The sequence below is a fragment of the Syngnathus acus genome, chromosome 10 (genome assembly GCF_901709675.1).
Source record: "Syngnathus acus chromosome 10, fSynAcu1.2, whole genome shotgun sequence".
Lineage (NCBI taxonomy): Eukaryota > Metazoa > Chordata > Actinopteri > Syngnathiformes > Syngnathidae > Syngnathus > Syngnathus acus.
This window is the reverse complement of record NC_051095.1, coordinates 518,264-540,320: the sequence shown is the minus strand read 5'-3', so window position 1 is coordinate 540,320 and position 22,057 is coordinate 518,264. Positions and strand designations below refer to the sequence as shown.

The 22,057-nt window shown below is 51.8% G+C and overlaps 5 protein-coding genes across 11 annotated transcripts in view; 2 read left to right on the top strand and 3 right to left on the bottom strand.

Moving 5' to 3' along the window:
- Positions 1–19,573, bottom strand: part of LOC119128354 — a 113,887-nt gene extending 94,314 nt beyond the window's left edge. Inside the window, 7 exon segments of the mRNA XM_037260669.1 lie at positions 15,957–16,127; positions 16,194–16,364; positions 16,445–16,615; positions 16,696–16,866; positions 16,937–17,107; positions 17,181–18,987; positions 19,178–19,573. Of these exon segments, the coding sequence (XP_037116564.1) occupies positions 15,957–16,127; positions 16,194–16,364; positions 16,445–16,615; positions 16,696–16,866; positions 16,937–17,107; positions 17,181–18,987; positions 19,178–19,433 (2,918 nt within the window). The 5' untranslated portion in view covers positions 19,434–19,573.
- LOC119128357 overlaps positions 1–22,057 on the top strand; it is a 252,135-nt gene that overhangs the window by 133,507 nt on the left and 96,571 nt on the right. The gene's annotated exons all lie outside the window — the stretch shown is intronic.
- efs (embryonal Fyn-associated substrate) lies at positions 175–6,620 on the bottom strand. 2 transcript variants are annotated; one of them, XM_037260716.1, is made up of 9 exons: positions 6,476–6,619; positions 6,219–6,324; positions 5,967–6,092; positions 4,094–5,278; positions 3,772–3,882; positions 1,810–2,700; positions 1,674–1,730; positions 1,143–1,400; positions 175–829 (listed from the first exon to the last, which is right to left on the bottom strand). In XM_037260716.1, exons 3-9 carry the CDS (start codon positions 5,976–5,978, stop codon positions 644–646), a joined length of 2,700 nt encoding a protein of 899 aa, XP_037116611.1. In that variant the 5' UTR covers positions 5,979–6,092; positions 6,219–6,324; positions 6,476–6,619; the 3' UTR covers positions 175–643. The 2 variants fall into 2 exon arrangements, with proteins under 2 accessions (XP_037116611.1, XP_037116612.1); XM_037260717.1 differs by lacking the exon at positions 6,219–6,324 and having other exon boundaries at positions 6,476–6,620.
- Positions 6,820–9,640, top strand: dhrs4 (dehydrogenase/reductase (SDR family) member 4). Its single transcript, XM_037260803.1, has 9 exons — positions 6,820–6,963; positions 7,343–7,458; positions 7,518–7,695; positions 7,757–7,858; positions 7,930–8,000; positions 8,535–8,586; positions 8,668–8,802; positions 9,162–9,217; positions 9,286–9,640. The coding sequence occupies exons 2-9, from the start codon at positions 7,346–7,348 to the stop codon at positions 9,398–9,400; spliced, it is 822 nt and encodes a 273-aa protein (XP_037116698.1). The 5' UTR covers positions 6,820–6,963; positions 7,343–7,345; the 3' UTR covers positions 9,401–9,640.
- Positions 9,514–13,693, bottom strand: tinf2 (TERF1 (TRF1)-interacting nuclear factor 2). 4 transcript variants are annotated; one of them, XM_037260746.1, is made up of 11 exons: positions 13,458–13,652; positions 12,726–12,928; positions 12,493–12,594; positions 12,335–12,430; positions 12,106–12,216; positions 11,934–12,057; positions 11,162–11,560; positions 10,531–10,861; positions 10,218–10,288; positions 9,983–10,056; positions 9,514–9,916 (listed from the first exon to the last, which is right to left on the bottom strand). In XM_037260746.1, the coding sequence occupies exons 1-11, from the start codon at positions 13,489–13,491 to the stop codon at positions 9,779–9,781; spliced, it is 1,683 nt and encodes a 560-aa protein (XP_037116641.1). In that variant the 5' UTR covers positions 13,492–13,652; the 3' UTR covers positions 9,514–9,778. The 4 variants fall into 4 exon arrangements, with proteins under 4 accessions (XP_037116641.1, XP_037116643.1, XP_037116642.1 ...); XM_037260748.1 differs by having other exon boundaries at positions 10,531–10,822; XM_037260747.1 differs by having other exon boundaries at positions 11,934–12,042; positions 13,458–13,651.

Sequence of the window (22,057 nt, the reverse complement as noted above, 5' to 3'; positions counted from 1 at the left end):
CGCGCTGCCGGTAAACTCGGTCAGCGGGTTTTGTTCTGCCAACCGTTCTTGGGTCACGTCCAATAAAAATATCCAACAGATCTCGTCCAATATCGAGTGGTTGCTAAATGTCAAGCTGATCGAGTCCGTGTCACTAGCGAGACAATATTGGCAGGTAACTCGGTTGAAATGAAAGATTGTCTTTGTCCTCTTCCCTCGATTCTCGTAAGACCAGTTTTTCCGGCAGCCGCTCGGCATAACGGTCTACGGGCGGCTTGCCAGGCGAGCGAGCGAGCGAGCGAGCGAGCGCACACTGGACGTAGCATGATGAATTTAGCTGAAAACAAAACAAATTGCACTGGAATCTTGACACCGCCGCAGATTCTCAAATGTAAACAAAGTTGCGCAGTTCATGTCAAGTCATTCAGGTGTTTCAAGTCCGTCCTCAAATCGACGTCTCCCTCCAGTCACCCGCTGCCGATAGGGAGGAAATGACGGACTCGAAAGCAAAGCTGCAAAGAGCCGCAGAGTCGAGCCACACGACTGGAGAAGCCACGGGGACAACAACAAAAAGCGGTCATCGCAAAATAAGGCATTTTTCCGAGAGAGAGAGAGAGAAAAAAAAAAGGGGAGTAGTGTCAAGAAGCTTTTCCGTCCCAAAACATCACGAGGAGATCTCGGCCAAGCGCTGGAGCAGAGTGGAGAAGCCGGCGGCCTGCTGGGAGAGCTCGGCGACACGGTCCACCATCTCCTGAGACGCCGACACCGACGGGTAGTTCTGGGCGGCGCCCTTTGTCGCCACGACGACCGCCTTCAAGGCCTGGCACAGGCGACCCCCGGAGGTTGTGATCTGGACGGCCAGCGTTTGCAACCAATCAGTTGATGGCGGGAAGGGAGATGAAAAGACAAAGAATGGAGGGAGGGAGGGAGGGAGGAAGGAAGGAAGGAAGGAAGGAAGGAAGGAAGGAAGGAAGGAAGGAAGGGAGATGAAAAGAATGAAGGACAGACGGACGGATGCCAGGAAAGAAGGACAAATGGAAGAAAGGAAATAAGGGGCGACGAAAGGAGCAAGAAACCAAGCTCGCAAAAAGAGGGAAGGAGGGATAAAAGGACGTATCGCTGCCAGAAAGGAAGTCGGATCGGCACGAGAGCAAAGGACGCACCTTGGCGCGGAGGTCGGCCGAAGTGAGGAGGCGGGCCAGCGTGTCGCCGATGAACACCAGCTTGTGCGCCGTCACGATCAGGCTCTTGCCGCGCGCCACGAAGATGCGAGGCGGCTGGTTGCCCTGCACGCTGGCGAAGAGCACGTCGATGGCGTCGGCCAGGCACGACAGGTGAGCCAGGCTCTGCGACGAGTAGAAGGACAGCAGCTCAGAGTCCTCCAGGGAGAGGGACCGCGGCAGGGGCGGGGACGGAGTCAGCTGAAAATAACAAAAAAACGGATTACAGCGCCCACCCCGTCCAGAACCGGGACAATGGAACAACAGTACGGCTCACTCAGCCAGCGTCTCTTCAAAGACTCCTTGTCTTTGGCTGGTTGTCCCGTGTGAGGCCGGATTGTTAACCAAGACAAGCCAGCTCTTGTTGGCAGGCCGGGACTCCAGTACGTACGTACTACGTATGTATATTTGATGGCTCGGACTTCATGTCCGCCCGGGTCCGAGCGCAAAGGAAAGGCTCATTTGGGAACTTACCCTCGGCTCGGAGCTGATGGTTTGTCCGTTCTGAGGCAGGGGAAGCTCCGGTTTTCCCTACGTCCAAGTGGAGAGCGAGTCAAACGATGGTGGCAGCAGCAATGACTAGCCCGCGGCGGCGGCGCCCTTGACTGACCTGCAGCTTGACGTATCCGACACTGTCCCCGTTGGGGACCGGGGCCGGGACGGGAGTCAGGCCGATCCCGGCGTATTCGTTGCCGGGATCCTCGTCTCCGTCGCCCGGGCTCGCCACCAGCGTCACCGCAGCCGAAGCGGGAGGCGGGGGGAAGGCCGGCTGAGGAGTCGGGGGCAGAGGCCTTTCCTGGATCCAGCTACTCTTACGGGAGCCCATTCCGCCTCCGCTCGACTTGCCGTCCGACACCGGGAGGGCGGGCAGCGGCCTGCGGGACAACGACTCCTGGGAAGGCAGTCGGGGGCGACCCTGAGCCTGCAAGAGGAGGGCGCTTTCCTCCAGGGAGCGCCGGACCAGGGAAAGGAGTCCTTCCGACGGAGGGGCGCTGCCCGCGGCCGATAGCGCGGGCAGGAGGTCCGAGAGGCGGGACCAAGCCAGCTGGAGGGGCGGCGGGGGGTCCCCGGAGTGGCTGGCCTTCCACGCCGAGAGGATTTCGGCCAGCGAGGCGGCTAGATCCCGAGACGACGGAGCGGCGGGCGAGCCGGACGCGGCGGCGGCGCTCAGCGCGGCGTGGACCAGGCCAGAAAGCGAGGCCCTCCACTGGAGATCCCCGGAACCGTTGCTGGACACGGAAAGGCGGCGAGTGGAGGTGGAGGAAGACGAGGCCGAGCGGGGGAGGACTTCGGCGTTGGGGGCCGGCATGTCGTAGATCCCGCGGTCTGGGGATCCCGCGTCTGCTCGCTTTTCGTCGTCCTCCCCCAGAAGGCCGGCGGCGCTGGACTCGCCGGGAGCCACGGGCACACCCGGGAGACTGGGTACGCTGTAGACGTCGTCGGCACCGGCTCGGCCTTCCGACGTGGAGCCGTTCAGCGTGATGGTGGGGACGTCGTACACCTGCGAATGGAAATTTGTTACGGTCAGCCCTTTTCCGTACTGCCGATCCTCATTGGGCTCGGAACGGAATGAAGGAGGCGGGGTCCGCTGATCCGATTTCACGCTTCCGATCGGAACAAATCACAGACATGCGCGGATTGAGCAAACATGCCAGAAAGATGATGGTAGAAGATGAAGCCGGCCGAAGTGACGAAGTGGTTTGTCAACAAACCATGGTTGTGCCCAAAACGTTATTTGTCCCCTTTGCGCTGCTACGTCCAGTTAACGCTAAACGGAGCCGCGAAGACTCCTCCAGAACGGACCTGGGCTCGACCCCGTCTGAATACTCCAAATGGACTGTGTACTTGAAGCGCTTTTATCCCGATCAGCCATTTCATCCCAATGAATGCAATCAACGTGGCGTGAACAGAAAGGGATTACGCTCGCGCTGGCGAGATGTCAGAACCTGCGGGAAGCCACACGCAGATGCTTCAAAGTGTCCCAGAGCACCAATTGAAGGCCGGCCGGCCGGCCAGCCTCGGGCTATATTTACCCACTCCGACGGCCTGGTGTCAACGCAGACGCAGTCGGTGGAGCAAAAACAAGGCAACAGCTGGCGCCCACATTCAAGGAGCCATCGAGCCAGACCGCTGCTGCCCGCGCTCCAACAGATGAAAATAGAAGCGGCACGACGGGCTACCGCAGCGGGCCCGCACAGGTGTGGCCTTGCCTCGGGCCCTTTGGTGGGGGGAAGGGGTATGGGTTGATGGGATTTTGACATTTGTTCAAGAAAGTGCACACTAACTTGGAATCACAGCAACAATCAAACACTCTGAGAAAGTTTCAAACAAAAACAAAAAAAACTCACCACAAGCACTACTCTAGTCCAAATGAAAGTCTTCAACTGACATCAATATAGTTCTCTTGACACTAGCTGCCACAAGATGGCGCCAAGAATCACTTTGCACTGGGCGCGAGACATTTTTGTTAGGTGGCTCACCGTCGAGGTTTTTCAAATGGGAAACACCGCTCTCGAACTTTTCTCAAGCTGACATCAACAGAGTGAAGAAAAAAATCGTAAAAAGTCATCACCTCCGTCTCCGTGTCGACGTTGCGAGGCGTGTCGTAAATGGCGTCATCGCCGTTGCTGAGGATCGGCGGCGCGGCGCGCTGCCACCGGCCGCTGGGTGGCGTGTCGTATACCTGTCGAGCATCAAAAAAAAAAAAACCCCGACCATTTCTGAGGGTATATAGACCATGGAATCCAACATTGTACAAGTCAACTGAAAAATATGCAAGTCACCAAACCAATATGCAAGCATCAAATGCGGCGTGCTAGCAATAGCGCAACGAGGGCAGTTGAGTCCAAGTTGGATAGCAAAGTGGTCGGACGACAAGCCTTAAATATGCCAACCTGGTCATCGGCGGGATCTGCATAATCTTGAGTTTGCCCTTTGCCGTTGCTTTTCTCCAGGTCCCGACCGGCCAGCGCGTTCACCTCCGGCGCCTGAGATCCGGGATCGCTCGGTGGGAAAGGCGCAAAGTGCTGCCCGTCTTTCCGCGTGACTCCCCTCACCGGGGGAGCCGGCGGCGGTGGCTTTCGGGCAAAACTGGGCGATCCGGGAACACGCGGGTGGCCGGCTCGAACTAGCAAAGGGGAACCTCTGTGGCAGGCCAGACCCGCTTTCCCTCTGGCTACGGCGGAGTTGGGTGACGAGCTCTTGACGAGGGGCCTCAGAGGCGCTTGGGCGGGGGAAGACAAAGTTCTTTGAAGGTTCACCGCCACGGAAGAGGGGCTTTGGTACGTCCCGGGAATGTCCTGACCCACTTGGGACTGCTGAGTTCCGCTGACTGAGGAGGGCCCGTCGGGGCAGGCGGCCAGAACCCCTCCCGTTGGGGTTTGGTAAACATCCTCACCGGCGAGCGGCGTTCCTTTTGGCACCAAGTAACAGTCATCGGACGGCGGACCTGCGGTAAGCGTTTCCCGAGGGACGAGATACGTGGTGTCCTCAGATGCATCGGCCGCTCTCGCGACTCCGCCGGGTGAGAGGTAGACAGACTCGGGAGCCATTTGGGCTCCTGGCTGTCGGACATGCACAGCAGATGAAGGGAGCGGGCTCACCGGAGTCTGATAAAGAGCTATGCTCACGTCCGTGCCCCGTCCTCTTAGGGAAGGGGAGCGCGGGCGACCCGCCGCTCCCATATCCCAGTCAGGTCTGGGTCGGGACCCGGAACTGGAGTGGGAGCGAGGACGACCGCCGTCCGCCTTGCGAAGCTCGCCGGGTCTCGAGGCCGCGCCGGCCACCCGGCTTTCACCGGCGGCCGGTGGCGAGTGGTACGCGGCGTCCTCCAGGCTGCCGTGGGCCAGCGGCGGACCGGGGGACAAGTACACGGAGTCCGGGCCGGGTGCCGGGGCGGTCTGGAGGAGGCGCAGACGATTGGCCGGGGCGATGCCCTGCCGGCCGTGCAGGGAGCAGAGCCACCAGCCGGGCCCGCCGCTTTGCTCCTGCTCCAAAACCATCAGAATGTCCCCCTTCCTGAAAGCCAGTTCCTCCGGGCTTTCTGCTGCGTTGTCAAAGAGCGCCTTTGCCAACACCGTCTGAAAGGGAGGGGACACGGATTAAAATGCGAGCCCACTCCCCCCACCCCAAAGAAAAAAAAAAACACAACAGGTTTTTAATAGTCTTATTTCAGTCGGGCAAGACAAACCGGGATTTATACATCCCGAACAACAAGTACATTGATGGCAATGCTAAACAGCTCAGTTGTTTTGGGGCTTGAATGCAAGCGCCCGCCGTCCGTCCATAACTGCATGGGAAGGAATAATAGACTCAAGCTCCAACTGTTCATCCATCCATCCATCCATCCATCCATCCATCCATCCATCCATCCATCCATCCATCCATCTTCTCTAAGGCACATCCTCATCTGGGTCACGGGCTAACTGGAGCCATCCCAGAGGCGAGGTACACCCCACCCCGGACTGGCCAGAGTCCGGTACGGCACGCATGCCTGCCGTTTGTCCGCCCCTTTGCCAGGGCTCAAGTTAAAGTATCAAACCTGCAGCCATTGCAAATAAGGACCAATGGTCAAATGGACAGAGCGGCTTAATGCTAATGAGTGGGATGAGCGCAGTAAGTGGGGGATGGGGGATGAGAGTCACATCTGTCCCTTGCTGTTTGAGGGCTTAATTGCCACCCCCTTTCATTTTTAAAGCCCCTTCCCAGTGCCAAAATACGAGAGGGCCACCAAAACAGAACTCCGTGTAAAGACGTTTCGATACTTACGGAAACAGACATGGCTGGGAAGACGTGAGGCTTATTGCGTCTCGGGGAACGTCCAACTCGGGTGTTCCGATCGGTCCATTCGGCTCACTCACATCGTCTCCGCCTTGTGAATCCCAAACGCTGGGCCTGTGAGTGGTTCGGAACAGTTACTTACAGCACACATGGGTCGAAACAAGACCGAGCGAGCGACACGAAGGCGACTGGGCACCACCTGTCCCGTCATTCCACGCCCCAGTAACGTTAGAAGCTAACCTTAGCTTAGCATCCGACTCAGCGATGAAATGGTATCCGAATTGGTCGTTTGCTCTGCTGGATCAATGGTACGTGTCTCCATTGGGGTGTAATTCACTACCGCGGCCTAGGGCGCCAACGTAAAGGGCAGTAGTAAAACGTTGCTTCTGCTCGGCACTTTCCACACAAAGGAGGTCAGAACCATCCGAGGTTTGCTCGCAGTGCCGTAAAAAAGAAAGAAGAAGAAGAAGAAGAAGAAGGAAAAAAAAGTACATTACCTTCCTCGTTCGAATTCACTGCTAAGCTACAAATCGGCGTTCGGGGCGAGATGAGGTGAAAGCGCTTCTCAAGCGGAGAAAACCTGTGGCCATTGGCTTTCAATCATTTTCGACCGATGATGACAACAAAATGATCTCCGCCTTCTTCGACGCCGACGTATTCGAGTGAATTTACAAACAGCCTGGAAGCGCCGATGCCCGCCTACCCAACGCGATGAACGCTATCCAGGTACTTGCGAGATCGCATAACTCGGTCACCTTCTGATTGGCTCCTTGACGTGAGTGGCGTTTATTGGCTCGATAAAAAATAGCAGCGAATAAGACAATTGTGAGCTTTCAATTCAATTCGATATATGTATTTTTGAAAGGACGGACTGGGTGATATGAATTTAAAATAGGTCTAAATACCAAAACGAAACGATCATGCCTGTTAACCCGGAAGGAGAACCGCGTTTGCCTTTTTTCCACCAAGTGCGAAGAGTCTAAAGGTCTTGACTTTACTTTCATTTAAATGTATGAATTGCTCATTGATATGATTGATGAAAACGCCGTTAATTGGAGTGACTAATGCTCATGTTGAATTGTGGCAAGATAACGCAAATGCTAACGATACGAGTGTTACGCTTCGTGGTGCTGCGGCAGGTTGATCTGAAGCGCCGACCAAATGTGGACTGTTTTTGAAGCCAATCGGATTTTAAGTTTGCAAGACAACTGGCCCAAGGTGACATCAGTGGTAGACGTCCTCTGATTGCTCGGGCAGAGTCAATCAAATGCGTTGAAAATATGCCACTCTTGTTGGCGAAGTGAGTTGAGTGGCATCTACAAGCAATCATCAAGCAGAATGACTTGGCTTTTGTGACCCCGCAGGTGATGTTTAAGGTTGCCCTCAGGTGCCTTCGGACCACTCCCGTCTCAGGTCACAGAGGCATGTCTCAGAGTAGCCTCGCTGGCAAAGTGGCCATTGTCACCGCCTCCACGGCTGGGTAAGCATGTTTTGCCTTTCCAAAGAAAAACTCTCAGGCATCGTTTGTTCTGGCTCCAGCATCGGCCTGGCCGCCGCCCGAGCCCTGGGCGAGAGGGGGGCTCACGTGGTGGTGAGCAGCAGGCGCCAGGCCGGCGTGGACAAGGCCGTGGCCCTGCTGCAGAGCCAGAACATCCGAGTCACCGGCACCACCTGTAACGTCGGGGACCACGGCGATCGAGAACGGCTGCTTCAGACGGTGCGGCGTGAATACTTAACGGGTGCGCCGCGCTGCAAATCTTATGGTGGATTTCATGCAGACTCTGGATCAGTGCGGCGGCGTTGACATCCTGGTGTCCAACGCGGCTGTGAACCCTTTCTTCGGAAACCTCATGGACACCACGGAGGAAGTCTGGGACAAGGTTCGTCACGTAATGGACTTTGTTTTTTTTTTTATTAATCTCAAATTGATTGCCGTGCCATCATTTTTTAGGTTATGTCCGTCAATGTAAAAGCGGCCTTCCTCATGACCAAGTTGGTGGTTCCGCATATGGCAAAGAGGGGGTGAGTTTGAAAAATGTGCCTGAGCTTGTGGGGTGGTGAAAATGAGTTTAACATGTAAAGCACAATCTTTGTGCGAAAAGTGCTCTAGAAATGACGTTTTGATCCCCTGATTGAAAGAAAGTATTTAAATAATCGAGTCCTGGCATTTTTTTCCCCTCTTGAAATTTGGTTGATCAAAATGTATATCGTCATCTATTTGAAATTTTATCAAATATATATATATATATACACCGTGTTGGCCCGAATATAAGACGACCCTCTTTTTCAGGACTCAAGTTTGAGAAAAGACTTTGTCTAGACTCCGAATGTAAGACGACCCCCCCTTTTTCAGTTTTATTTCAATGCAAAAATAAATCTTCTTATTCGGGCCAATACGCTAAATACATATGTATCTAGAAATACTTTGCCTAATATAGTAGGGAAAGATTGGGCTTTTTTTTTTTTTTAAATTAGGGAATTGTATGAATGTCATCACTCATTATTTTTGTCTTATATTGCAAAAAAAATTAACAGAAAGTTGTGTGCTTCATTTAGCGGGGGAAATGTTGTGCTTGTGTCGTCCGTGGCCGCCTACCAACCCATGCAGGTCAGCCGACCAGCACCAAAGACCGTAAGCGACAACTTGCAAGACTGTATTGTGGACCCCCCTTTTTTTTTTCCCCTACAGGGCTTGGGTGCGTACAGCGTGAGTAAGACCGCCTTGGTGAGTCTGACCCGGGCGCTGGCCCCGGAGCTGGCTCAGAGCAACATCAGGGTGAACTGCGTGGCCCCCGGCATCATCAAAACGCACTTCAGCGCCCCGGTGAGACATCCACTTTGGCCTTGAATTGGTAAACGGAATCCCCCCCAAAAATGCAGTTCCAAAGAATCAGCTGATGAATCGGTTAGCGGCGTTTAATTCTGAGTTGGCATAAAAAAGCAAATTTCATATCAGCCTACTGACGAATGAATGCGCCAAGCCATTGCTTGGTCAATATTTAAGTTTCAGATTTGCTGGACACGCTCAACAAAAAATACACTTAGTGGTGGCGGTCGTTCTGGTTCGGAGGCTGCGTTTAGTTTTAGTTTGGCCAAACTATCACGCACAAATGGAACGCCGAAGCGCGATTGGTCGAGCGGCTTTCAATTCTATTGATGACTCCATTCCTTTTTGCTTATTAGTTGTGGGAAAATGACGACATCATGGATTACTTCAAAAAGCAGATGTGCATCAAAAGGTACGTCTCACCTCTGGTCGGCGTACGAAACGGTGCAACCTTTTTGACCCGCCGGCCGGGCCCCACAGAGTCGGTGAAGCGGAAGAAATCGGGGGAGTGGTAGCCTTCCTGTGCACGCAGGAGGCCTCGTACATCACGGGAGAGACCATCGCAGCCACGGGGGGGATCGGCTGTCGACTGTGAATCTTCCAGAAATCTTCCGCTGGCTATTTGTCATTTGCGTATTAACGGCTATCGAATGTTTTTTTTTTTAGACTTAAGCATTCTCGCAATTAGCTTAGCATTCATTGTTTGTTTTTGCTTTCATTTGTAAACACAACACGGTGTTCATATGAGTTGCAGGTGAATTTGAAAGAGAGTTCAATGCTGAATGAAACTGTGTGTCTCTGTGGTGAAATGTTGCGAGGAGGGGCTTCCGCTGCCCAAAAAAAAAAAAAGCAGACAAAACATTTCCCCCCGTGGAAAAAGCGCCCCGAGTACTTTCCGGAAGTGCGGTCCAAAAGGTGCACATTAAAACTGCATTTATTCTGAAGTATCAGCATTTTCCAATCAAATGATTGCTCACGTAAGACTGAAGCGGTCAAAGACACCATCACGGTGGGCAATAAGCAGCACGGCGCGCTTCCGCAGCTTCAAGAATTCACGCAGGGTGGGGAAGAACGTGCCGTGCTTGCTTTTGCGGTAACGCTTGAGAAACAGCTGAGGGAGACCAACGAGAAGGTGGGTCAGGGGTCAACTTGGACGCTGGAGAAGGTCTTCACTTACTCTCTCCTTGAACTTCTTGGTGCCTTCGTCCTCAGAATCTGCCACGTAATCATCGCCCGAGGGGACCGGCGCCTCTTCGCGCACAAAGACCCCCAAAGAAAGAAACACATTCAGAAAATTGTGGGAAGCAAAGTAAATAATGAATGAAAATTAATTACATTTGAAAAACGATTTTTTTGTTTTTTAATACCAGTTTCCTGGTTGGGTTTTAAAAATCAAATGTAGAACTTTCTACCTGCACTGCTGCTGCTGCTGCACCGCTGAGGAGATGACAAGGCGCCTCCGCTTACTGACCTTGGACAATTTCTGTCAAGAAGATTGAAAAAGAAAATATCTACCAGTTGACCATGTCCTAGAGTGGTGTTTAGATACAAAATGGTTGCTGATGTCCAGCCACAAAAGGACTTCTCATGAGTGACTTGCAAACTAGCATTTGAATCTATTTGACATGAAAAAAACCCAAAAACTACCGTACATGGTCGAAAGACGGAAAAAAGGCCACCCGACCGACATGCGCTGAAGCGAGCTGATTGACTGCGCTGGCTTACTCTTTCTCGTCGACGCTCTTCAGCCCGTAGAAAGACGCCGCTCCTAGATGGAGCTCGCAGCGCTGCAGTTTTCGAATCACCACTTTGGCTTGGCGAAGCTTTTGGGGCGTTAGCGCTTCCCCTTGCTCGTGTCTAGCGAGGCTGCTCCTTGCCTTCGAGGTGGCCGGCCTGCCGCCATCTTGCTCATTGTGGCTTCTTTCGGGGGCGACCGTTTTGTTTGGTCTCGGCGCGGTCCGATCCTCGGAAGACCCAGCGCCTGGTTGCGGATTTGAGGCCACGCTTCCGAAAAACTCTGAAGGGAGGGATGTCGAGATGGAGTCATCCAAGTTTGCTGTCACGGTTCAAAAAACAATACGTCACTCACGTTTGACTTTCCAAGCCTTATTCTGAGATGGAACAAATTCACATTTCTTCTCAAAATTGCAACATTTATTTGGTCTTCTAAACCTTGGTTAAATTTTGCCCGCAATTCCAGTTACAATTGTGATGCCACAGGCTTCTCGGCACACGACCAACATGGCATCGAAGCAAAATATGTGGCAAATTGTTTTTTTTTTTTTTTTTTTGCTCTGGTCAGAATGAGAGTCCAAAGTGAGTTGAGCAGAGAAAGAAAATATTCACAAAGCCTCACTTTTTGGGCCAGAAGGCGTCGCTCCCGGACATAGCTGGGCGCTCGACAGTTTTGGAATCACCAGTCTGAGTTGGCGGCGTCCAAGGGCCGCCACGACGAGGCTGTGATGCTTTTGGGACGTCATGGGTTCCTCATCGCCGGCCTGGGCGCGGCCGCTCCTCCCAGTCAGCTCGCCGCCGTCTCGCTTGGCCTTCTTGATTGCCGGCGCGTCGTCGCTGTCGGTCAGCAGCTCGCGGATTGCGGCGGCCGCGGGCGGCGTTAGGTCTCGCTCGCGCATCGGCTGATCCCCGCAAGAGCTTGACGACCCGGGGCCTTGTTGCAGACTTGAAGGCACTTTTCCAGAGAGCGGTAAAGAGACGGCGGTCAAGATGGAGTCTGCCGCGTTGGGTGGGAGGGATGCTATCGGGAGTATAGAAGAAGAAGAAAAAAACAGTGAACAGAGCACATCCCATCATGAACGTTTGGTAAACTATATTGTAAAACTTTGTTCCAACGATTCCATGTTCAATTCTAATGCCACAACCACAGCAACTAAGCCCATTAGCTTTCTGCTAACAACCCATGTCAAAGGCCAATGACAGGCTAACGAATAGCATTAGCGGCACTGTTCTAAAAGCCTTTAAGAAACAGATATGCGGACACGCCGCAACAATCGTGGACCCCAAAGGTTCTTTTATTTGCTATTGAAAGCCAACTTGATCCCAAAGTCCTATATTCAAAGATGGAGCAAATTTCCGGACAACGGCGCTGGATGCCAGCCACGTTCACTCACCTGAGAGACAGGCTTGATGGTCGAGCAAAGTCTTGAGAAGCTGGGGCTGGCTGGCGGCACGGGCGCACTCTTCCAAGACGGCGGGGTTCTCGCTGAGCCACGACACCGTCTGCGCACACACGCTCTTCAATTGGGGCGAGCTGCACGGACGCTTGCTCTCGCCCGAACCGACCTGAGGAAGGCTGGGCACCGGGAGCAGTTGATCCAATCGAATGAGAAACTCCCACAGCAGCTTCTCCAGTCTTTCCTCGAATAATGGACCGTAGTCCTCCAGGAACTCCTCCTGTCAGTAAGAAATACAGCCAAACCTTGTTGCAAAGAATGATGATTTGAACAAGTCTCTGATTATATAATACGAATTCAAATATTTTTTAAAAGACATTGCAAGAAGAAGTACTCGCCTGGAAAAACTCCTCCTTGGCAGCCGAGTCAGTGAGCAGCTCGTGGACCAGCGTGTGAAAACTCTCGACCGATTTCTTCACCTTGACGTCAATCTTCTGCAGGGATAAACGCTGGTTGAGCTCCGACGAGACACAAGAAACCAGATGAACGCGCATACCGCGGTAGAAGCGGACGGGACGGGAGGAGCTTTTATCTTTCTCAGGTGGGTCCCAATGACGCTGCCATCGGGTTGCGGGACACGCAGGAGCTCCAAGATGAGCTGGAATGAAGGCAAAGCGTGAATGTTCAAGTCAGGCACCGACATTCCGGCGCTTCCCTAAAAATCTATCTTGCACTTTGTTAAAAGGAACGACGCACAAAGAAATGCCAAACGACCCACAAGACACCCACTCGCGTTCTCAGCCCCAACGCCAGCTTGGCCCGGTGCCTGGAGGTGAGCAAGTCGGACACGGCGTCGCAAGTGGACTCCACAAATTCCGCCAGGACGCCGTACTGCGCCACTTCCCGCTGCTTCATGACCTTCCAGAGGGCGGCGGATAGCAAGCGCACGGGCGGAGCCAGCAGCTGCAAACTGGCCAAGGGATGACTGACACCTGGACAGAAGGCAGGACACGCGGGAAATGGAGCATCTCCAGACTATTGCACCCAAGAATCTTTTCTGGTCTGGGTTTTTTGGGGTTCAAAGCAAAAGTAATCGTGTGCTATGTACTTTTTTGAAAGGTACGTATATGGGGATAGCACGAGGGCCCTTAAACATACATCAATCAATAGAAGATGGACCACTGATGAGGAGCAATACCCAACCTAGCTGGAGTTTGGACTTTTTCCTTGCCCTCTTGGGAGTTTAAGATCAGGGGATGTTTGAGAAGATTTGTCATCTTTCACATCACGTCCTGAGTGTTGTTAGTCACCTAAATGTTGAACAGAGGCTGTAATGGACCGAATGAAATTCCTTGTTTGGCACGCTCAAACATGGCCAATGAAAACTCTTGAATCTTGATGATGCACTTTGCAGAAAATGGAAAGCCCCGAGAGGAACAAAAAGTGAACTTGGATGCTAGTCCATTAAAAGTGAGCTGCGATCCACATGGTTCGATGAAAGCTCGTTTTAAAGTGACTCACCAGCATGCGTGTCGTTAGGCTTCCTTGACGCCATCGGCTCAGTCAAAGAAAGTGTTAAGGGCTCGTTCCGCAATAGCTCAGGTCGCTAAGTTGTATCGAAGAAGGAACGGGCCTCTTTTCATTAACAAAGAAGGGCGCGACTGCAGTTGTTGAACTGATGTTTGCGTCGCGCTTAGACCGCGCTTGCTCGAAAAGTTCCGCTGACGTTTCCGGCACTCCCGCCTTCAGTTAAGTGTTTCGATTCTTCGTACTTTGTATGCCGCGCGGGTGGTGCTTAGACAGGCTGAATGGAAATAACTTTCTTCCGACGTGTCTGAGCAATACGGGTTCAGAAACGAGCGCAACTACATTTTTTTCCGGATATGACGCAAATTTGCGCCTTTTTATTTATTTATTTATTTATTTATTTATTTATTTATGTGTAATGCAACTCGTACAAATAAGTAGGTGCACTGACTTGAATAAAGAAGAAGAAGAAAGGGCTGAATAAGTGAATAAGTCAATACAAAAATCAATTTCATGTTCTAGCAAAATGTGCTAGCGATACATCTGAAAAAATACTACTTGCCTGTCTTGGAAGTGTTTTTTCAGGCTGGAAATTTTGAACACTGTTTTCTAAGCTATCTTAGTTAGCGCTCTCTATTTACAACTTTCGATCGTTTTAAATCTGAAAATGTTGAAGAAAAAAAAGTACAGCTATATTTTTTCAAATGTTGGGAGTAAAGTTAAACGTTTGTCAGAATACCGTTTTTTTCCATGTATAATGCGCCCCCATGTATAATACGCACCCTAAAAATGGCATGTTGATGCTGGAAAAAAGCCTGTACCCATGTATAATACGCACCCAAATTTTGACTCCTACTTAAGTCCGTAAACGTAAAATTATTTCAGAAAAAAGATCATCTTTGGGAACAACCGGATGTTATTCTGCCGGTCAGTAGTATATATTTGAGTGATGTTCCAGTTATTTATCACAATTGTTTATTATTATAATAATAATATATATAATAATTATTTATTTATTATTCACAATTGTCATGGTGATCTTTCTGGTGATTTCTTAACTAGGCTGGATGTATTTTTTGTTGTTGTCACTTCCTGTTTTGTTTTGGTAACTCTCCTCTCGTTTCAGTTGGTGGGTCCTTCCTCTGCACGTCAGGCCACTTGACTTCCCTGATCCCAATTGTGTGCACCTGTGTCGTTGGCCCTAATTGTCTGCACCTGTGTCCTCCCCCTTCTGTGTGTGTGTATATAGCCTGCGTCTTCCCCGCGTCTTGTGCCAGTGCGTCTTGAACACTAGCGATTGCGTGAGTATCCCCTTAGAGATCCTAGTTTAGAAGATACCTTTTGTCCAGCCTGAGCTCTGTGTTTTTACTTATGTTTTTTGCCATGGTATTTCCCTCGTTTTGAGGCGCTTTCTGTTTTGCTGTCTCCAGCCTTTTTCCCTCGTTTTGAGGCGCTTTTGGTTTCTGCTGTCCCCAGCCTTTTTGGCCCTCATTTTGAGGCGCCTTTTGGTTTTTGTGCCGTCTTCAGCCTGAGAGAATAAACACCTTTTGTTGGCGAGTCCTCTCCCTGCTCCAAGTCTGACAGTTACATACATGAGAAAACTTCACGTCACTGCAGTAAACACAAAATACGGCATAAAACGCACAACAAATGACATACAGGTGTACGCTCCATCGTAACATCATAATGAGAGTTCATAGTTCATTCTACAACTCGTATTTATATTTCGTGGCGGTTCAGTCATCAAAATGCATTCAAAAACAAGTCAATTGAAGGCATGATGATTGCAATTATCTTTTGCATCAACATTCACCATTGGTCGGCCAGCAGGTCAAATGAGGCGAGGAAGTGGAGGGTCAAGGGTCAAGGCCCGCCCGCCACGAGTGTGGATGGCAGGAGAGTGTCAGGAGCACACGTCTGTGTTGGAGTTCACGTCTTATTTGTGAAATGTGGAAATATTTATGCCGTATCATCGGTCGGAGAATCATGCAACTAACGTGAAGGACAGGCTTTGCCGTTTCCTTTTGGACAGCGGGCGTCCTCAGCCAAACGCTCCAGGGGAAACGGATCCTTCGCGAGCTTCTGCATGCATCCACATCCATCCATCCGTTCGTCCTCAGAACTCTCCCCAAGGATCCAAGGCTGCCGTCAATGGCGTCACATCAAGCATGCAAGGGTGCCGTCAATGGCATCCTATTAACCCTCCTAGACAAAACATAAGAGAGATATAACCAAGCATTCAGCGTTTGAGGAAAAACACCAGGCATGCATTGAACACTTACTTCATTCAGGCAACATGCCCGAAAACATTTGTGATGTCAAAGTGCACGTCATGAAGTTAGTATTAAAACATTTCCTTTGATTGATTTCATGTGTCCTTTTCTACTTTATTCAATCTGATGTCAGTAAATCTGGCTTTGGAGCTAGGCGCTAGCGACTTGTTGGAAGCCATTTTCTTCAACGACACCCTGGAAGATGTTTGGAACCTACCACTCGATCTTCAGACTGCAGCGAGAATCCATTTGGACCTCCTCCAAGGCCCGCTTTCCTTCCTCTCCGATGTTATTCCCCCTCAGGTTCAGCTGTTGGAGGTGGGAAGGGTTGGACCGGAGAGCCTTGGCCAGTGAGACGCATCCTCGTGTGCCGATCTCACACCACGCCAGCCTGAGAAGACAAGAGGGCGGCTGACACAAGCCCAAGGTTCTTGGGCCGGCTCGAGGAGAGCCTTACCTGAGAACTTGCAAGGTGCACTGCGGCTTTGCCAGTCCGGCGGCGAGCGCCTCCAGCCCGTCGTCACGCAAGTCGTTGAAGCCGAGATCCAGCTCCCTCAGGCTGCCGGGCGAGCTTAGAACGGAGGCCAGCGCCTCGCAGCTTTTCTTGCTCAGCTTGCACAACTGGAGCCTGAGAAGACAGGAGGGCGTCTGACACAAGCCCAAGGTTCTTGGGCCGGCTGGCCTTCTGCCGCTCGAGGGGAGCCTTACCTGAGAACTTGCAAGGTGCACTGCGGCTTTGCCAGTCCGGCGGCGAGCGCCTCCAGCCCGTCGTCACGCAAGTCGTTGTCGCTGAGATCCAGCTCCCTCAGGCTGCCGGGCGAGCTTAGAACGGAGGCCAGCGCCTCGCAGCTTTTCTTGCTCAGCTGGCAGTTCCGGAGCCTGAGAAGACAAGAGGGCGGCTGACACAGGCCCAAGGTTCTTGGGCCGGCTGGCCTTCTGCCGCTCGAGGAGAGCCTTACCTGAGATCTTGCAAGGTGCACTGCGGCTTTGCCAGTCCGGCGGCGAGCGCCTCCAGCCCGTCGTCGTACAAGTCGTTGAAGCTGAGATCCAGATGGCTCAGGGTGCGGAACGAGGTAAGAACGGAGGCCAGCGCCTCGCAGCTTTTCTTGCTCAGCTGGCAGTTCCGGAGCCTGAGAAGACAAGAGGGCGGCCGGCTGACACAAGCCCAAGGTTCTTGGGCCGGCTCGAGGAGAGCCTTACCTGAGAACTTGCAAGGTGCACTGCGGCTTTGCCAGTCCAGCGGCGAGCGCTTCCAGCCCGTCGTCGTACAAGTCGTTCTCGTTAAGAACCAGATGCCTCAGGGTGCGGGACGAGCTTAGAACGGAGGCCAGCGCCTCGCAGCTTTTCTTGCTCAGCTGGCAGCCCCTGAGCCTGAGAAGACAAGAGGGTTTGGGCTGCTGACATGTGCGCGGCCGGTTCAGCGTGCTGGCTCGACGGCACCTACAGTGATTTTCGAGAAGCCTTGACCACCGGCAGCAGCATGAGGAGCCCCTTCTCGGACGGAGCGTAATGCCCAAGGTCAAAGCAGCTCATGGCTTCGTCGGAAGCCCGCAAGAAGAAGACCAGGGCCGACCACATGGCCGGAGGTAGGTCCTCCGTGGACAATTCCCCCCCTTTTAGGTATTGTTGGATCTGCTCCAGCAGGGACTCGTCCTTCAGCTCCTTCAGGCAGTAGAACAAGTTGATGTTCTCCTCGGGAGAATTCCGCTCGATCCGTCGCTTGATCAAGCGGACCGTTTTTGCGTTGCCGTGTCTGTAGTTCTCGGGAACCTTCAGCAGCTCACCCAGGAGATCCTGGTTGGACTGCAAGGAGAGGCCCAGCAGGAAGCGGAGGAACAAGTCCAGGTTTCCCTGTCTCTCGGAGGCTATGCGGATGGCCACCTCGTGTACCGAAGTGAGCTGCTTCCGCTTCCAAAGAAATAGGCCTTTCAGCGTCCACATGTAATCGTCCAGCACGTTCGTGTTGTCCTGGAACAGGCTCATCATCACGTAGAGAGCGGCCAGATATTCCTGGACGGTCAGGTGGATGAACTGAAACATCTTGCGTTGGTATTTCTTGAGCGGGGGTACCTCCTTGAAGACCACGGTGAAGACTCCCGAGTGTTTTGCGCCCTGCCGGTCATCCAAGCCGCTTTCCCGCAAGTCCCTCTCGTAGAAGATCTGTTGCTTTTTCATCAGGTGCTGAAAAGCCAGCTTGGCCAGCGCTTTGACGTCCTCCGTGCTCTTCTGGCTGTCTCGCTCCTTGGACTTGTCCAGGTGATAGAGCAGGAACTCTGTGTACATCTCGGTCAGGGTTTCGGGCAGCTCCTTTCCGGCATCCCGACAGTCTTGGAGAACGGTGGCGGTGAGCCAGCAGAAGATGGGCAAGTGGCACATGATGAAAATGGTGCGGGACTTCTGGATGTGCTTGATGACGTCCTCCTCGTCATTGGGGAACCTCTTCCTGAAGTAGTCCAGCCTCTGGGAGTCGCTGAAGCCTTTCACCTCGGTTCTGGCGTCCACCAGGCGCGGCGGGATGTCGTGGGCCCCCTGGGGCCGCGTGGTGATCCAAACCCGGGCGCAGGGAAGAAGGTTCCCCTTGATGAGATGCGCCAGGAGCACCTCCACGGGGTAGGCTCGGGTCACATCCAGGCGCTTCTTGCGCTCGTCGCTCAGGTCTAGTTTGAGGCGAGACTCGTCCAGGCCGTCCAGCACAAACAAAATCTTGATCTTGCTGGACTGGTAGTGGCGGTTGGCCGACTCTTGCAGACTGACCAAGATGTGGTCCAGCGTCTTGATGGCCTCGCTCTCCCAGACAAAGAGTCGGATGAGCTCCGCCAGCGAAAAGCTATTGTCCTCCTCCAAGTTCAACTCGCGGAAGGCGAAGGGAAAGATGAAGTCCACGTCTGTGTTGGTTTCCCCGCTGGCCCAGTCCAGGACAAACTTGCGCACCAGGAAAGTCTTCCCGATGCCCGCGAAGCCCACGGTGAGCATCGTGCGAAGGGGCTCCTGGCTTTGGAAGATGTCGCACGGCTGGATGGACTCCTCCTCGGCCACGCCGCACATCTCCATCTGAAGGACCTCGTGCTGCTTGTCGGGGAGACCGGCGACGCCGCGGCTAATGTTGAGCTCGGTGTAGACGTTCTCCAGAGGCTCCTGCCGGCCGTACCCCGTGTTGCCCTTGGGAACGTTGAGGTAGCTCTTCCGCAGGTTCTCTTGCAGCTTCTGCTTGAATTTGCCGATCTGCTCGTTATCCACTGAGGAGATGCTACCTGAGGGCGCAGAAGGAGATCCCGTGTGGCAAAACCGTCTTTAGGCCTGGCCGCAAGCGTGCCGCAGCCATGCCGCCGCCGCTTCCCCTCAAGGAGGCCAGAGCTGTTGCCATCATTTGTATCACCTGAGAGTTTTCAGGTAAGCTGCTTTCTGGAAAGCCCCCCCCACCAGAAGCCTCGTTCACCTTACCTGTGATTTGCGCCAGGTCGTTGCGCAGCTTCTGGGGCAGGTTGTAGTTGTTGATCTTCTCCAGAATCTCGATGGTTTTCTCCCCCGCGTTCTCGCCGTGCCTGTTCATCAGCTGTTTGGCGATGTCAGTGCGGTCTGCGTTTTCTTTGACGCTCTCGGGCAGGTCCATATAAAACTTGAACTCCTTGAAGTCCTCCTGCCCCAGGTCTTTCAGCGTTTCCAACAGCAGGCCCTTGATTTTCATATCCAGAGCCATCTTTCCCGCATGAACCTGAACGCATAGGGATCACCTTGATTTTCTCGCACAAGAGACGGCCACAATAGCGTCCCACGTCCAAAGCTCAGAAGGTGGCGGGATTTCCGAGAAGCTGGAGGCCAAAGTCTGCTCTTCTGATGAGACTCCTTCCTGGTCCTCGAGGCTGCTTGACAATGACTTTGCTGCTGGCTTGGCTTCCTTGTCGTTACGTCCCTTCAAGAAGTAACTTACCCCTTACCCCCAAACTTCAATCAAAGTAAACAACTGACCATTTATCGAGGAAGCCAGCGACTGAAAGCTGAATAACCGACAAGCGGACCGAGTGAACCGTCTGAGCAATCGCCAAACAAGCCAACCAGTCGTTCAGACTCGCTGAGCGACTGGCTCGCTCGCTCGCTAACTGACCGACCGACCGTGCAGCTCACTAAATAACGTGATTTTGAACAGCAAGGCTTTGCGGCTCTGCATGCACGCTCTCCTTCGCGTCGTCTCGTTTCAGCGTGTGAGCGATTGCCTTCCGAACAAAAGTCCTCGTCGCTGTGGCGTCCAAAGGTCAGGGCGACGCCCTCTCGTATATAAAAGACAGCTTGGAGTTCTTTTTGTTACTGATCTGTTTATCTTGACTTGGCAGACCTTGACTGACCGTGAGAACTGTGTAAACAAAAACATAAACATACAGTGCATTTGTTAACAATAAATCAATATGCTCAAAATAATCTCCTTTGGTCTCTTTTCACATCATATTGCACTACTGCTAATAAACGTAATCACAAAACATATAATACCTATAAGACTGTTAACCAAATAAACTTTCAAACATCATTACAATAATCATTACAATATACATATATATATATATACCACCACTAGCCAACATACCGTAATTTTCCATGTATAATGCGCCCCCATGTATAATACGCACCCTAAAAATGGCATGTCGATGCTGGAAAAAAGCCTGTACCCATGTATAATTTGCACCCAAATTTTGACTCTTACTTAAGTCCGTAAACGTAAAATGATTTCAGAAAAAAGATCATCTTTGGGAACTACCGGATGTTATTCTGCCGGTCAGTATCACTGCGCCTGCGCTAGCAAACTCGATAGCAAAGAAATGTTTCGGATTTGTGTCGGGTACATTGTGACAGACAGCAAACGAGCAGGTGATGGAGCAAGCCTTGTCTGATACCAGAGCATTGTGTTCGTATGGAGCCGGAGCGTGTTTGAAGTGAACAGCAGAGAAGAAAGGAACAAGGCAAAATGTTGTGAAATAAAATATTACCTGTAATACGCATTTAGGTAGAGAACTGAAGTCTCGCTCTTTATATAGCTGACGTGTCTTGCGCATCCGTTCTGCGCATCTGTAATGGCGGCCTCCGTATGATATCCGCCGTTGTGCTAGATTTGGTTCCCCCGTGAGATTTTGTTTCCCCTGCCGCGGGAGCGCACGCGCCATATTTGGGAAGCGAAAAAACGATGTCGTGCGGCGTCAGCACTATGTTGTTTTCAATAAAAACATGAAGAACTCACGTTTGCGTCAGTCAATTTTAAGTTTTATAAAGGATTATTCTCATTTGAAGTCTTTAATATCATCCGCGTTCTGCCATTGAAGCGGGGTGCATTCAAAGACCAGTCGTACAGACGGAACACTCATTCACTTCACCAAAACGCAACAATGTAATTACGTGAGCTCTTTGCATAAACCTCGATGCAAAGAAACTCCTCTTTTTGGGTACAGGCTACAAGGAGTATATATTACAAAGGAGACTTTCTACTTAATTGTGATCATCATTCATCCATCCATTTTATTTTATTACTCAGGTATTTTCAAAGCAAATTAATATTGTTGCATTTATTAATTTGCTTTAACATGACAGCGCAATATAATTAAAAGGTGACACGATAGCAATGTCAAACGTGTTCATTTAAGAAAAAGCCACACACGTTTTGTGATCAAATCTTTCATAACGAGAATGATTTGAGTGAATTGATTGATTTTCATCCCCCCTCCCCACCATCTGTCACTTTGCTTGGGACAAAAGGAGCCTTTAGAACTGAAATTTCTTCTCAATTATTCATTCAAATCAATTCACTCAAATCATTCTCGTTATGAAAGATTTGATCACAAAACGTTTCCGTCTGTACGACTGGTCTTTGAATGCATCCCGCTTCAATGGCAGAACGCGGATGAATTTAAAGACATCAAATGAGAATAATCCTTTATAAAACTTAAAATTGACTGACGCAAACGTGACTTCTTCATGTTTTTATTGAAAACAACATAGTGCTGACGCCGTACGACATCGGTTTTTCCCTTTCCAAATAAGGCGTGCGCGCTCCCGCGGCAGGGGGAACAACACCGGGTTCTTCCATCTTGGCTGCGCGCGGGGCATTGTGGATCTTGCACGCACGCAGGCAGGCGCGGGCGCGCACGCAACAACTACATTTGTCTTCATAACAAGCAAGCAGGGCTGTGGACAGTATTCCTACGCGCATTCTCAGCAGCATGATGAAAATAAAATGGAACGTATTTTTTTTATTGTCGGACTCGGTGGACTCGGTCAAAATCAGCACCGAGTCCGGCAAAAATGACCGAGTCCGACCGAGTCCCCGAGTCTGAGTCCACA